Below are 13,191 nucleotides of genomic sequence, written 5' to 3'. Positions count from 1 at the left end.
AACATTTCGTTAGTTCTCAGGCTCTCTGCTGGAACTGGTCCCACAGGATGAGACTAACACCAGTATTCCATTTCAGGTGTATCACCAAGTAGCAGTTCCAAATTATCTGCCATTGCATCAGATTGGATTCAGTAACACTGAAATTAAAGGGTCCCTGTCTCCTAATTTATTCCCTGTCCAATCGCCCAATATTTCTTTAAAATTAACATATAAAATGGAAATAATGATATTACATTACATGTAGTTCTAGCATTACTAATACATATGATCCTTCTTAACTGCATACCAAAGACATGGCCTATAAATGGTACTTAGTGCATGTGTGTGTATGTACATACATATTTCACTTAACAGGGAGACAGAACTGCAAACTGGATTGAGAGTAAGCTTCAGTTTGCAGAACTTTGAGTGAATAGGGCCAAAACTCTACTCACTCACTGACGTACACTAAGTACTTCTTTTGGGGTTTTTTTAAGTTTGATAGCGATGTATGGTATAAATCATAATAACTGTCTGGGACAGTAGTTTTTGCTTGAGGTAAATTTGCTGGTAAATTTTTATTAATAATTTGGCAAGGCTGGAACATATTCATGAGGAGACAAGTATCTGGATAATATTTTTAATTTTTTAAGTAATTGAAGTGTTATTCAATCATAACTACCAGCATCAGATAAGTAATATCTACACATTATTTAACTGCCTCAAAATGCCTTGAAGGCAAGAATACAGCAAAACAGAAACTGCCTGCCACATTTCAGCTTTTGGTTGCGTGTACTGTACTGACCACAGCAATAGAAGGTTGCCTTCCACATGCTTTTTAGACTGACATACATCAGTGCATTTATGGCATTTCATGAATCTTCTTTGCCTTTCACATTAATGAGTGGTAGGCCACACAGTACCACATGTGCTGTGCTCATTACAAGATGCTGTGTTCCACCCTCCTCAGATGTACTGAGCACTAAAGTTTGCTGCATTTGTGAAATTTGGGAAAACATAAAAAACAGAGACAAGTGTTTAATGTTTTACTCTCTTGTGGCTTCCAACCAAGGTATCTTCCTCAGGTAATGTCAGATGAGCAAACAACCCAAACATGGCATGCATGAAGCAAACTCTGAACTGTGGGGAAGCAGGAACTGAACCAGTGATCTCCCTTGCTCCTTCTGTGAGAATATATGTGCAGGGCAGCTATGTCCATAAAATAAAGTGTCTTCCTTCCCTGCCAGCCTGTCTGTAGCAACACCCAACGGAAATTCCTTACAATTTTTGGTCATTGTGACAAGAGCAAAAGACTGTTAGTTGATGTTAGTTGCCACTCCTCATTGAGGGGGAAAGCACTCTTGAACGGTCCTTAGCAGCATGGTCTAAGAGCTCCAAGTGAAGAACCTTTACTTCTGACAAAGGAGACAGGGCTGCATGGCTTGTTCTTCTTGTCCAAGAGGTTGGAACAAGCAGCAGAACACAGTCCCATCCCTAACTCAGGGCTAGTCCTCAGCAACTCAGCAACCTGCCTTTCTTTTACATGCAGGAAAAAGTGGAGCCAACAACTTTGTGGCTGGCGACTGGGGTTTAAAGTGGTATGAAAAATGTGGAAAGGTCTATCATCATCCTTCCCCTTGCCTAGCAGTTAATTCTGCCCCTGCCCTCTTTTAATTAATCCCCAATTAATCCGTTGTCCTCAGTCCCAACATCAACTGTGCCCCAAGTCTTTTTAAAACTTATTAAAAATAGAGAGAGCTACACAGGAGCTATGAGCTCCTGCAACTGTCTGGTGAGTAATGCCTTGGGTGAAATGACATTTTAGAAAAATTCTCAATCCCATCTGTGTCCTGATAGATTTTAAGCCTTTCCTGTGGATCAAAACTCAGAAATGAGGCAGAAGGTGTACTTTGGACCAGGAATTAAACTGAACTGGGAACAAACCACAACAGTGTTTGACTTTATAATAACTCACAGACCTCAGGAGTTATCCTTGATGAACAGAAGTTGCATGAATTGCACAGTGAGAGCGTAGTGTGCCAAGACACACTGCTTCAGGGTTGTCAGTTCAATGCAGTGTTTTACTTATTCATTAGATCAAGTACTGAAAAACTGGGTTTGATTATAGGATCGTTAAGACTGAGACTACCTAGTAGTGTGTGCCTTGCATACTTCAGTGGAATCTTACTCTGATTTGAGCCTCAAGGTGTCAGTATCACAGTCAGGTTGGTATGGAACACATTGGAAGATGTTTATTTTCTACACTTGATAATTATCCCATGGTTCTTAATAATATTCCAAGTCATCATCTTTGCTCTGGAAATGTAAGAACAAACCTTGCATGAACATTATATTTATGTCTCCTGGCCACCTCCATTGAATGTCTCTGCATTCCCTTCCTCAGAGAGATTTAAAGTGCCTGAAAAGGTAACAGAATGTCATTGTTGTGTTGTAGCCAGTTGAAATAATCAGAACAGTTCTTCAATAAATGCATCAAAAAGAGAGAGACAAGGTGTGGTGGGACATGCCCTCACCAGCAGCCAGTCTCCCACCCAGCTGCTCATTCACTCATTTCCACCCTCCACCACCGTGCAACCGGACAAAGGGGAAAACCAGGAAAAATAGAAAAGAGAAAGGTCTTGGGGTCAAGGTGAGGACAGGAAGATAGACTACCAATTACTGTTACAGGCAAAACAAAACCTTAAACTGGGGAAATTAATGTATTGCCAATTAGAATAAATCATTTTTGATTCAGGTGGGGAAGAGAAGAAGAAACTAGCATTTACACACTTAGAGAAAACACTTTTTCTCCACCTTTCCCAGGTTCAAGTTCACTCCAAGCACTTCTCCTCCCCTCCTTGCCATCACCACAGGTTGCCCTCAGTCCCTTTGGTGAGGCACTGTGAAGCTCCTTCTTCCTTCTCACTCTTTTCCTCTGCTGCAGCCTGGGTCCTCCACAGACTGAGGGAATATTTGCTCCAACACAGAGTACCCTCTCCTCCTCAACCTCCTCCCCAACCTCCTCCTCTGGCCTTGGTATTCCCTCTGTTGTTTATCACTCTTTTTATTCCATCCTTCCCTCTCTGGATTTCTTTGCTCTTTCTAAAATGTACTTCCCCAAGTTGCCACCATCTTGGCTGAGGGGAGCAGCCATATCCTATGATAAGTCCACTGGAGCCAATTGGAACTGGCTGTGCCTGAAACAGGGCAGCCCTGGCCTCTGCTCACAGCCCTCCTCCTGCCAGCACTTTGCCATTTATCCCCAACAGACAAGGTGTGACCTCTGTAACAAACTGGAGGGAAGCTGCCCGTCAAGAGCAACAGTGGTCTTGTGTAGCACAGCTGAGGCAAATGCCCAAAGGGTCATGATGGAAGAAGAGGAAACCACTCAAAGGCAGTAGGAACACTTGAGCTATTATGAGGGACTGAGCAGGGCAGGCAAATTTCCAGCGGCATTAGAGAATGGGCTGCAACTGAAGCTGGTGGGGGAGACCTCTCAAATCACTCAGGACCTTGAATTTCTTATTGCATTAGCCTGTAGCACAGCCTGATGCCTGGTAAGAATGCAGCTCTCAGGTCTGGAACAACAGGATATCTGGGCTGGTCTGCAGCAAGGACTGCACAGGGCCCACCTCGAGGTTTCTCATCCACAGAGCAGGAGCAAAGGCCCTGTGCCAGGACTCCCCACAATGACATGGGGGGCAGAACAGTGGTACAGAAGGCAGAGTTATACAAAATATAGTTACACCTGTGAAGCTGGATTACTTTAACTGCAACTAGAGGACATGATAAGAGGGCAGAAAGAGAATGTGAGGGAAGACCAAGGAATGCTGCAGTTTTCTCTGAAGTCACATATAGAAAATGCTGCCACAGGAAGATTATGTTCAGACATTTGGAAATTCAGGAGGACTAGTGAAGGCAGGACACCAATTTGCCTAAAATAGCAGTGCTTAGTACATAATTAGAAGAGAAAGGAGGAGCAGAGAAGGAAGGGAAGCAATAGTCCAAGTTCCATTAATTTTCTTAAGTCCACATAATTTCAGCATAGGCTTAAAAAACAAAACAAAACCTCCGGGATATTATTCCTTCTAGGAATTCAAGCTTTGAAGTAAAATATGTTTTTCTGTCTTTATCAGATCTCTTTGCTGTCCTACTTCTTTCTCTTATTCTAATATTTAATTGGCTTTGGTAGAGATGATCTATTGCTAGTTCTGTGTCAGATTCTTGCCAGTAACTCCATGGGGTCTGAGATTTCTCTAGTCACCTCATGCTCCTAGTTAAAATATCTGAACTGGAAAGCTTAGATAGCCTCATTTCAGATACTACCATTTTGCAAAAAAATTCCATCAGGTCAACGTCAGGTCCGCTAACCATGGCTGAAATGAAAAATAATCTTGTCTTCACATTGAGGCTGTAGAGCTTCACTTAAACATGACTTGGGGTGAAATAACTTGCTACTAATGAGCATCAGCACTGACAGCAGGAAAACTAGCTTTTAAGAATCCACATTTCAAAGTACACTTGTTGGCAGTCTGGTGCTCACTTCCTGTGTCTTGGGAACATTTGAGAGTTTACGCTTTGTAGAAATGGTAGCTTTCATAGAACTTTCAGGCTTCAGGGAGGACACAGACAAGGAATCTGCACATGGAAAAAAATAATTAAAATTATGTGAAACCGAAGGAGTTTAACATTACATAGTGCTGTTGCTAGCCTTACTGATAAATGCAGGAATTTAATAAGCAAACAGGTCATAATATCCTTGGGGAAGACCTAAGAGGATATTCATGGCAGAAACCAGGATGAAGCAATGCCTCTCACATCCCCCAAAAACATACTGACAAACTGGTAGAAAGAAGTTTCAGTATCTGCTTGTATGTAAGTTGATGAAGCACAAAAAGCCAGGGAGGTGAAATGTGTGTGTGATTGCCACAACGCTGCAAAATGAAGGATGGCTGAATCCCCCTCTTCAGTAGGACCTCTGCAGTAAAGGCAATGCTGATACCTTGCAACTTTTACTGACCCTTTGTTAGAAAACTTATCACTCACTAGTATGGTGCAGAGAGCAACTCCCCTGTGGACAGCAAAAGAGAGGCAGAGGTTTATGTATGAAACTCAAAAGAAGAGTAAGCAAAGTCCTTATACTGAGAGAATTTCACCTAAGCTATAAGCTTGTCCTAATAAACTACAGGTTAATCACCTGAAAGGAATGATGATGAGGTTTCCTCCAGATCTTCTTCCCTTTTAATGAGTATTCTCTCCTGCTCCAAGGCTTCTATGTACTTGGAATAGGACCAGGAAGCCTGCAAGAACCATTAAACACCATCAGCCTTCAGAACACGTCACTGTAGTTCCTGGCTCATATCAACAGTGAGATAAAAAACTTGTTTATGTTAAAACCCTGTTATTGGATAACCACAATTATTAAGAAGATTCTTTTCATTACAGTATTGGAATCATATGAAAAATAGTATTGCTTCAAATAAGCAAATCTCAAAACACCATGATTTAAGCAAGTTTGACAGATGCAATGTTTACATTTATTCTCCATCCCTGGTCTGTCTTATTCGCTCTCTCCTTTCATCTTCTAAACCTAAATACAGCAGATCTTTCCCCTCCCAAAATATCTGCCATTTGTGCTATTGAGGATTTGATTTTATCTCCCTGTCACATCCTTTGAGCATGTCCTTTTTTAAATCATTGAAGGTCTCATTAGCCTCTCAGTTCTTTCTGCCTGCTTTCTCTAGCAGAATGCTACTACCACTAGAGGCTAATCAACTGGAAACATCATCCTTTCTTTTTCTAAGGATCAAGTGTTGCTCTTTGCATTGCAACAACCACAGTTCAGGTTACATGTAAATATTAGGTCACTCTCCTAAAACAGCTGGGAACTGCGTTTTTATTCGACCCAATTTTTTTCCTTACAGCATGAGAAGTTTGGGGCCAATTTGTCATATCACAACTCAGTAGAACTTCTAGCACCTTCCTATAGCAGAAAGGGTCTCGGAGAAGAAAAAAGAAACTGCCCTTTAAAAGATTATTGTTTGTTCTGTAGTTACTTGCCTCTTCTTGAGGGCTTAAGCGTATGCCATGGATATACTGACTTGCTCAACTCAATTTAAAAACAAAAAGAAATAAAAAAAATAGGTATGAGCAAAAGTAAAAAGGTCCATTTAAGGGACAAGGGTGTAAGCTTAACTATGCAATTTGCTTCAGATTTTGGGGGTATTTCAGACTGCCCATTTCTATATTCTGCTCATCACTAACATAATGCCACGAGAAGCATTCTGTAGAATTCAAGCAGTGGCTAAAGTGGGATTTACTCCTGTGTCACACAGCATAGCTGGTATTATGTGGTTGCACAGATTCCCCATTATGTTATGGCAGTGCCAACTCAGCCATGAATGATCCCTTCATATGCCCCAGGTAGCATGTCTGTTCTTCCCATTTCTCCAATCAAATGTCTGTTAACTTTTCACTATAGGTTAGATGCATAGTGAGAGTTGTTATGGAAGAAGTCCTAAAGTAGTATTTGCTGTCAGATTTTCAAATACCTAGATTTCCTGAAGGAGTTCTGCTTCAGTTTTTGACATATGAACAGAACAGAACTCTAGCTCAAACTGAATTCTTTCAGGACAGGAATTTCACAAGTAATGAAAAGCTTCTTATTCCGGAACTGAACTATCTTTTCTTCAATTTATCTTTACAAACAGATTCTTTTTTAATCTATACACCGTAAGAGCTTAACATGCTGTCAGCCATTAATAGTACTCAGTACCTAAATCTTAAAAAAAATCAAGAAAGAAGGAAAAAAAATCAGCTGTCAGGTAGGTAAACTTAAAACAGCGAAGCTAATTGTGGAAGAATGAACAGTTATTGAAGAACTATGTGACAACAGTATTCAAAACCTAACTCCCCCTTCTTGCTCTCCCAAGGTCATTTTGTCTCTCTTGAATGATTGATCCGTAGAAACGTGTATTATTCACCTCCCACCCAAATCCATCTAAAGATGGTGCTGAGCCTCTCTTCATGTCAATCGTATCTACCAAAGCACCCTTTGGCAGTTGAGTCAAGGAACCCTTTGGCATTTGAGTCAAGTCACTCTTTTGCAGCTGAGTCAAGTCACTCTTTTGCAGCTGAGTCAAGGCACTCTTTTGCAGCTGAGTCAAGGCACTCTTTTGCAGTTGAGTCAAGGCCCTCTTTGACAGTTGAGTCAAGTTGATGAGTTTTCTCTCTGCTTCTTTACCCTGCTAATAATAAAAACTCATAATTAGATGTGAACAATAATTACGGTGCTAAAGTTAAAAGCAAGGCCTGAGGAACCAAAAACTGTCATTGGAAATGAGATAGGTTCACTTGCAGTAATGTTTTGTAATGCTCAGTTTCATAATACATCATGTTGGGCGTATTAAAAAATAGCAGAAGATAATGCTTTTTAAAAGCATTTCTTTGTTCTAGTCAATGATTCCTGGCCTCTACAGTCCTGCAGACCATCTTCCTTTCAGATTCAATACCTGCTCCAAAATATAGCTAAGTGACAGGGCAGATCTGCAACAGAACATATTTTAAGGACAGAGAGAACATTGTGAGCCTCTAATTTGGCCTCATGTATAAATGAAGAATGTAGGATTTGTGGTGATTAATTCCATCTTGGTCCAGTAGCTGCGAATGAACTACAGTATACAAGTTAGGAAAACAGGCAATCTGATTTAAAACATTTACAATGAAGACCAAGGCATCGTAGCACTTCGTAAAATGCTCTGGTGATTAACTGTTCATCATTTTCATATTGCTTTTGTGTTTTATGAAGGCTGCACCTTTGCACATTCTGTCTGATGATCTCAAAATTCTTTATAAATGTTAATCAATGTTCATACTTGACCTCACACAGTTAACCCCATAACACCTCCAAGAGCTGAGTAATATAAGCCTCCCATGTTAAATGAAAAAGTAAGGGGAGGGGAGATGGAAAGAGGTCAAATTGTTCCCAGAGTCACTTAGCAAGTCCCTGAAAGATCTGGAAAAGGATCAAACTATCCTGTTTCCTTCCTCATAAAGTGCCTTTTCCTTCCTCATCACCCCCATTGTCCTATGAACCCATCAGCTCTAAGAGTGACTTTCGGGTACAGAACTGGCCAGGCAGTGTGATGTTCACCTTCTCTCCAGGAACAGGCTTAGTAACTTCTGTGGCACACTCAGTTGATGAAACAGGGATGCCAAAGCAAATACAGAGGTAGCATGTACACTAATGCACTACAGTTTATGTTTGTTGGCTTTCTCAATGAAAATGGTGAATTAAGTGAGGTCTTTAATAATGTCTTCTCATAATAAATTAGGCAATGTTATGGCAATGTCATATCCCATGACATTACACCACTAACTAACAAATAAGCTTATTGCTAAGAAGCGTAAAGAGAGATGACAGAAACATGGAAAAGGAAAATAATGTTTATGGCTTTCTTTGCTAAGGGTATGGAAAGACTAAATACAGATTTATAGGGTAAGGTAAAACTGCTTTGTGCACTTCAAAGCAAAAAAATCCAAAATCTACTTTGGAGGTAAAATGCAATTATGTATATAACAAATTACTAGCACTGGCATCAAGGCAGTCTGCAAAAAGTGACGAATATATATTTTAAAGTGTGTGGCATGTGCCTCTAGCAGTTAACAAAGGAACAAGTCCATTGCCAGGAAGCCTTCGATAGAATTTGCCCCCTAAATAACAAATAGGCACACGGAAAAAATATTGAGATAGTCAAATAATACCAAGTTATGCATAATTGTTCACTGAAAAGCTCCTTTTCTGACCATTTTTCCAATTATACTACATAAAAGTCCAACTTATCTGTTCAGCTCTAAAACTGAGGTGAGCCTAAGTAGACTGAGCACCCCAGGGACACATTTTTGAGGAAAAAGAAAGCAAATTCCTCCCCCAGGACTATGATTGTTCATTTTGACATAAACCCAAAATAGCAACTGATTTGTGGAGTGGAGGGGAAATATATATACGAAAAGTTGTTTCTAACCCTTGCCAGAGCTTTCCTCTCATTCAGCGTGAGCCTGGTGGGGCAGAAGAGCATAGACCTTATTTTCAATGCCAAGACATCATCACCTTCCACAAGCTGCTGGTGGAACTGCTATTGCTTATGTTAGATGAACCTTATCAGTATCCTTCAGGGATACTGAATTATTTGAATAGTTACATTGTCATTGAGAGGACAGAAATCTCAAACAAGAGAACAGGAAATGGCAATTTCTTTAAACAATAGCAGAAAGGGGAAAGGGTTTCAAAAACATTTCAAAAATTTATCTGTTCCACCTATTCATTCAAAAAATTTTAAAAGGTAACCGGTTTACTGATCATTTTTTTCATGAGAAGAATAGTCTGCAAACTGTTTACTGAACTGCATTCTCTGCCTGTCACTTTCTAAAATTTCTTACTCTGTTTCCCAGCCTAGAAGGGTAGTTCACCTTTCCCATTTGTTCTCCATAAAAGCTAGGCTTTTGCCCTCCTGGCCAAGATTTTCTCTTTACTTCCTTGATCTTAATCAGAAAACTTATAGACAGGCCACAAACAGATGGAAAAAATAAGTCTGTGAAAACGCAAAAGTGCATTACTTTGAAATATTGCATTCTTGCAGAATAAGTATTGCCAATGGCCTTGCCAGACATATCTGTATGGAGACAATATGCTTTGGAGAAAGGAACATGAGTTCTTAGATTTTAGGCTTCCCTTGACGTTGGTGTGTGGCCTTGAGTAATGTTTCACTGGTCCTCAGCTTTCATGTGTCTAAAGGAGGATAACAATGTATACATGTTCTTACGGGCATATGTCTTTATCTGTCCAGGTACTCATGTGGTTCTCATCATAAGTAACATCACAACACACGTGTATATGGTATTTAACATATGTAAAGCTCTTTTAATGCTACTTATGATAGTTTGCAAGTCCAGTAATTTCTCTGCCCTTAAAAGAATGTTCTCCTCCCAAAGCTGGCCAAACAATTGTATTTCATAAAAAATAAACTGTTTCAAAGCCTATAATCAATAGAAAAAGAAATACATTACATTTTAATAAAAAAGGCCAAGAAAAACAATTTTACAAACAAGCATTCCACTGTAGAGGTCACAGTTCTGTTAATGTGCTGAAACTGTCTGGAAACTCACTGTGAACAGTCTAACAATTTCACTGTCAAAGATGAGAAATATTCAAGAAAAGGCAAAACCTATGCAAAGTAATCAGTGCATAAATATTTTTTAAAATAATGTGCAGACTTTTCAAATGGTCCTTCTGAAAAATAGATATGAAATTAATTTTGGGTTTGGTTTGCTTTGCTTTCAATAGTAATCCAGAACTATAAATTCTAATATAGGACAATACATCATGAAAGTGCAAACAGGTTTGCAGTTACCCACTGTACACAGATTTATTTTTTTAATTCAGCCTTCTTTTTTGCTCTTCTCTTGGCATAAAAGATGACTAAAATACATTTTTCCCTCTTCTTAATGAAAGAAGTATTCCATTGACTCATCTGCTTCAAGTTAAACCTAAGTATATGCATCGACAGGATTGGGAATTAATCATCCTCGGACTGGGTCACATGTGAAGTTTGAAATCTAACAAAAAATATTTGGTAGCTTTGGAACAGGCTGAGAAAGGGATATTTTAATTCAGGTACGTTTGCTCATGAAGAAGTTTTTATGCAGTTCGTCAGATGTCACCTGAAACTTTGTGAGCCTTACCTTTGCTGTTATCCTTTCCTTCTTTCGCATCTTTTTTTCCTTTTCTTTCTCCAAGGCACGTAGAATTTTTTCACTATCCACATTGCTTTGAAACTTACAGAATTCTGGCCAAAATTTAAACAGAAGAGCAAAAACAGTCATCTGCACAAGAAGAAAAGAAAGTCAATCTTGACCGTATTAAGAAAACAATTTACTGTAAAATAAAATGTAGTTTACCATGCGAATGAAATAACTATTTCTTTTTGAACACACAGCCTTGTTCCTCCCACGTACTCTGTCCTGACATTTCAGCCCAGATTTGCTCGGCACATGCTTTTCATCAGTATGTTTATTACTGGTGAGAAATCTTCCTAAAACACAGTTAAAAGGCACTTTCTTTTTTTTATATTTCCCTAAACAATTGTTTGCATTAATGAGAACATCCATCATTTTTTACAAGTATTCTTGATAAAATATACACCAGTAGAATTGCTTTTGCACCACTGTTCTGCTCAAATATTTCAAATATTCAGTTCATTAGGGAGAGGGCTTTTTTTTTTCCCTCCTTAAGAGAAAGGAAATACTTTTTTGCCTCTGGAAAGACTCTTAAACCACATTACAGATCTATGAGCAAATCTTGGATAATTTTTAAATGATATAATCTCTCATAGGGTCGTTTTTGAACTAGAATAAGGAAAACAATTTTAGAAAAGCAAACAGAGGGGCTCAGTAAATTCTGTTGCTGCACGTACCAAGGCTCACATTTTTCAATTAATTTAGATGTTTAATTCTCATTGAGAAACTTGGCTTCCAAATTGCCAAGCATGCTCAGCACCTCACTGCTTCTGGCTCAATGGACTTGAAAGTGACAAGTGAGTCACTGTCAGGTTCCAGTCACAGTTTTTTGGCCAAGTTCTTCCTTTGGTTTTGTGCCACATTTCTGGAGTTCACTGGGGTTTTACACAGGCTGAAATGAAACTTCTGTTTCCCTCAGAACCTATGTGAACCCTCTTCTCTGACAAAACATTCATCTTTTGTCATCCAAACACTTTATGGGCTCACAGTTGATGTTTAAAGGTGTTGGTGTCAATTTTACAGGAAAAGAAGAAAAACTAGTTTTCTTGGGCTTAGAAGATAAGACAGACAAGGCAGTATCAAGGGACAAGAAAAGAGTAAGTCTGAAGTAAAAGTTCACAAATCGCTATTCAGTCTGAACAGTACAAAGATGAGAGAGAAAATTGTCTACAGCCATTTAAAACACACTTTTTGTAATAAAGAAGGGAAAGACATTCAGCAAGTTAAGCTGTCTCTGTGCTTTACTCACATCTGCATTTTTCATAAACCATGAAAACTACAAACTTTTTAACTACAAATTACTTCTCTCACATTAACCAAGTGGTAAAGAACAAGCAATGAAGAACACAGACAGATTTAATTTCTACTGCCAGAATTCCTAACACAGACCTAGATAACACCTTTCCAGTATCAGATAGCTGTCAGAGATCATTTTTATTGAGCAGTATATATCTGAATCCTAATTGTCACATAAGCAACAAAGACTGTTCCTAAAATCAGACATGCAGGCTCTGGCCAGACCTATTACAGAGATTCGCCCAGCTTCTTACCTGTGCCTCTCTAAAAATGTAAGGTCCTAGTTCTTTCCTGCGCTCCAAAATCTTCTTTGCTTGTTCAGGTGGGATGTCAATCTGCAAAGCTGGGGGTATGGCAGAATTAATAAAGCAGTTGATAATAGCTGTGATCTTTTTCTGGACTATGGCATCAGCACAATGAGAATGGCACAAGTCCTGAAAGATGAAAAATAGCATTTTCAGTCAATGGAGAGAGAGACACAAGATCCTTTAGAGAGGCCCAGTGATCAAAAAATAATAGTCAAAAATATAAAAAAAAAATTATACGATAGATTCCTTCAGTATGTAGGACAAAATTCTCATAGCAAATGTGAATGGTCAAAGCCATAGTTAAGACGTGAGTGGGAGTTCTGATTTGCAAATGCAGATGTATAGCAATCATGGCTTTTAAGTTATAATCTCTGCCTGCATGGTCAGATGCATTACTGGCAAATAATAGGCATTTCTGAAAAGAGAAACACACCTACAGGTGTGAAATGCACTGGTTTTCACAATAAGCCTGCTATGACTAGCTTAGCCGTGGTAACCAAAATACAAAGAAATGCTCTAAATGCTCCAGCAAAAGAGGGGAAATATTTAGAGGGCACAAGGAATGTTGGTACAAAGGGGACAGTTTTAGCTACCAGTAAAATCTTCCATTTATTGAAATCTTCTAGTTTCACCACTCATTAGGATTTTCCAGTTTCCCAAAACCCTGGGGTTGGAAATAACTGTGTGCAGAACAGAATACAAAACAGACCTGAACTTACAGGAGTGAGATCACAAAGGAATACTGGGAGTTTTCTACTTTTCTTAAAGTGATCCTACTGTTCTGACGGAACACCTGTTATTACTGTGTTTTGAT

The 13,191-nt window shown here is 39.1% G+C and overlaps 1 protein-coding gene across 1 annotated transcript in view; it reads right to left on the bottom strand.

Annotated features, from left to right (window-relative positions):
* Positions 1-451: 451 nt before the first annotated feature.
* Positions 452-13,191, bottom strand: part of RGS22 (regulator of G protein signaling 22) — a 67,841-nt gene continuing 55,101 nt past the window's right edge. Inside the window, exons 23-28 of the mRNA XM_029959282.1 lie at positions 12,324-12,503; positions 10,720-10,860; positions 6,963-7,226; positions 5,177-5,279; positions 4,523-4,617; positions 452-2,398 (exon numbers count right to left, since the gene is read on the bottom strand). Coding sequence (XP_029815142.1) covers positions 2,390-2,398; positions 4,523-4,617; positions 5,177-5,279; positions 6,963-7,226; positions 10,720-10,860; positions 12,324-12,503 — 792 coding nt within the window. The 3' untranslated portion in view covers positions 452-2,389. The remainder of the gene's footprint in view (positions 2,399-4,522; positions 4,618-5,176; positions 5,280-6,962; positions 7,227-10,719; positions 10,861-12,323; positions 12,504-13,191) is intronic.

Source organism: Manacus vitellinus, unplaced genomic scaffold (genome assembly GCF_001715985.3).
Source record: "Manacus vitellinus isolate BGI_N305 unplaced genomic scaffold, ASM171598v3 scaffold_1_pilon, whole genome shotgun sequence".
Classification (NCBI taxonomy): Eukaryota; Metazoa; Chordata; class Aves; order Passeriformes; family Pipridae; genus Manacus; species Manacus vitellinus.
This window is presented reverse-complemented; position numbering and strand designations above follow the sequence as displayed.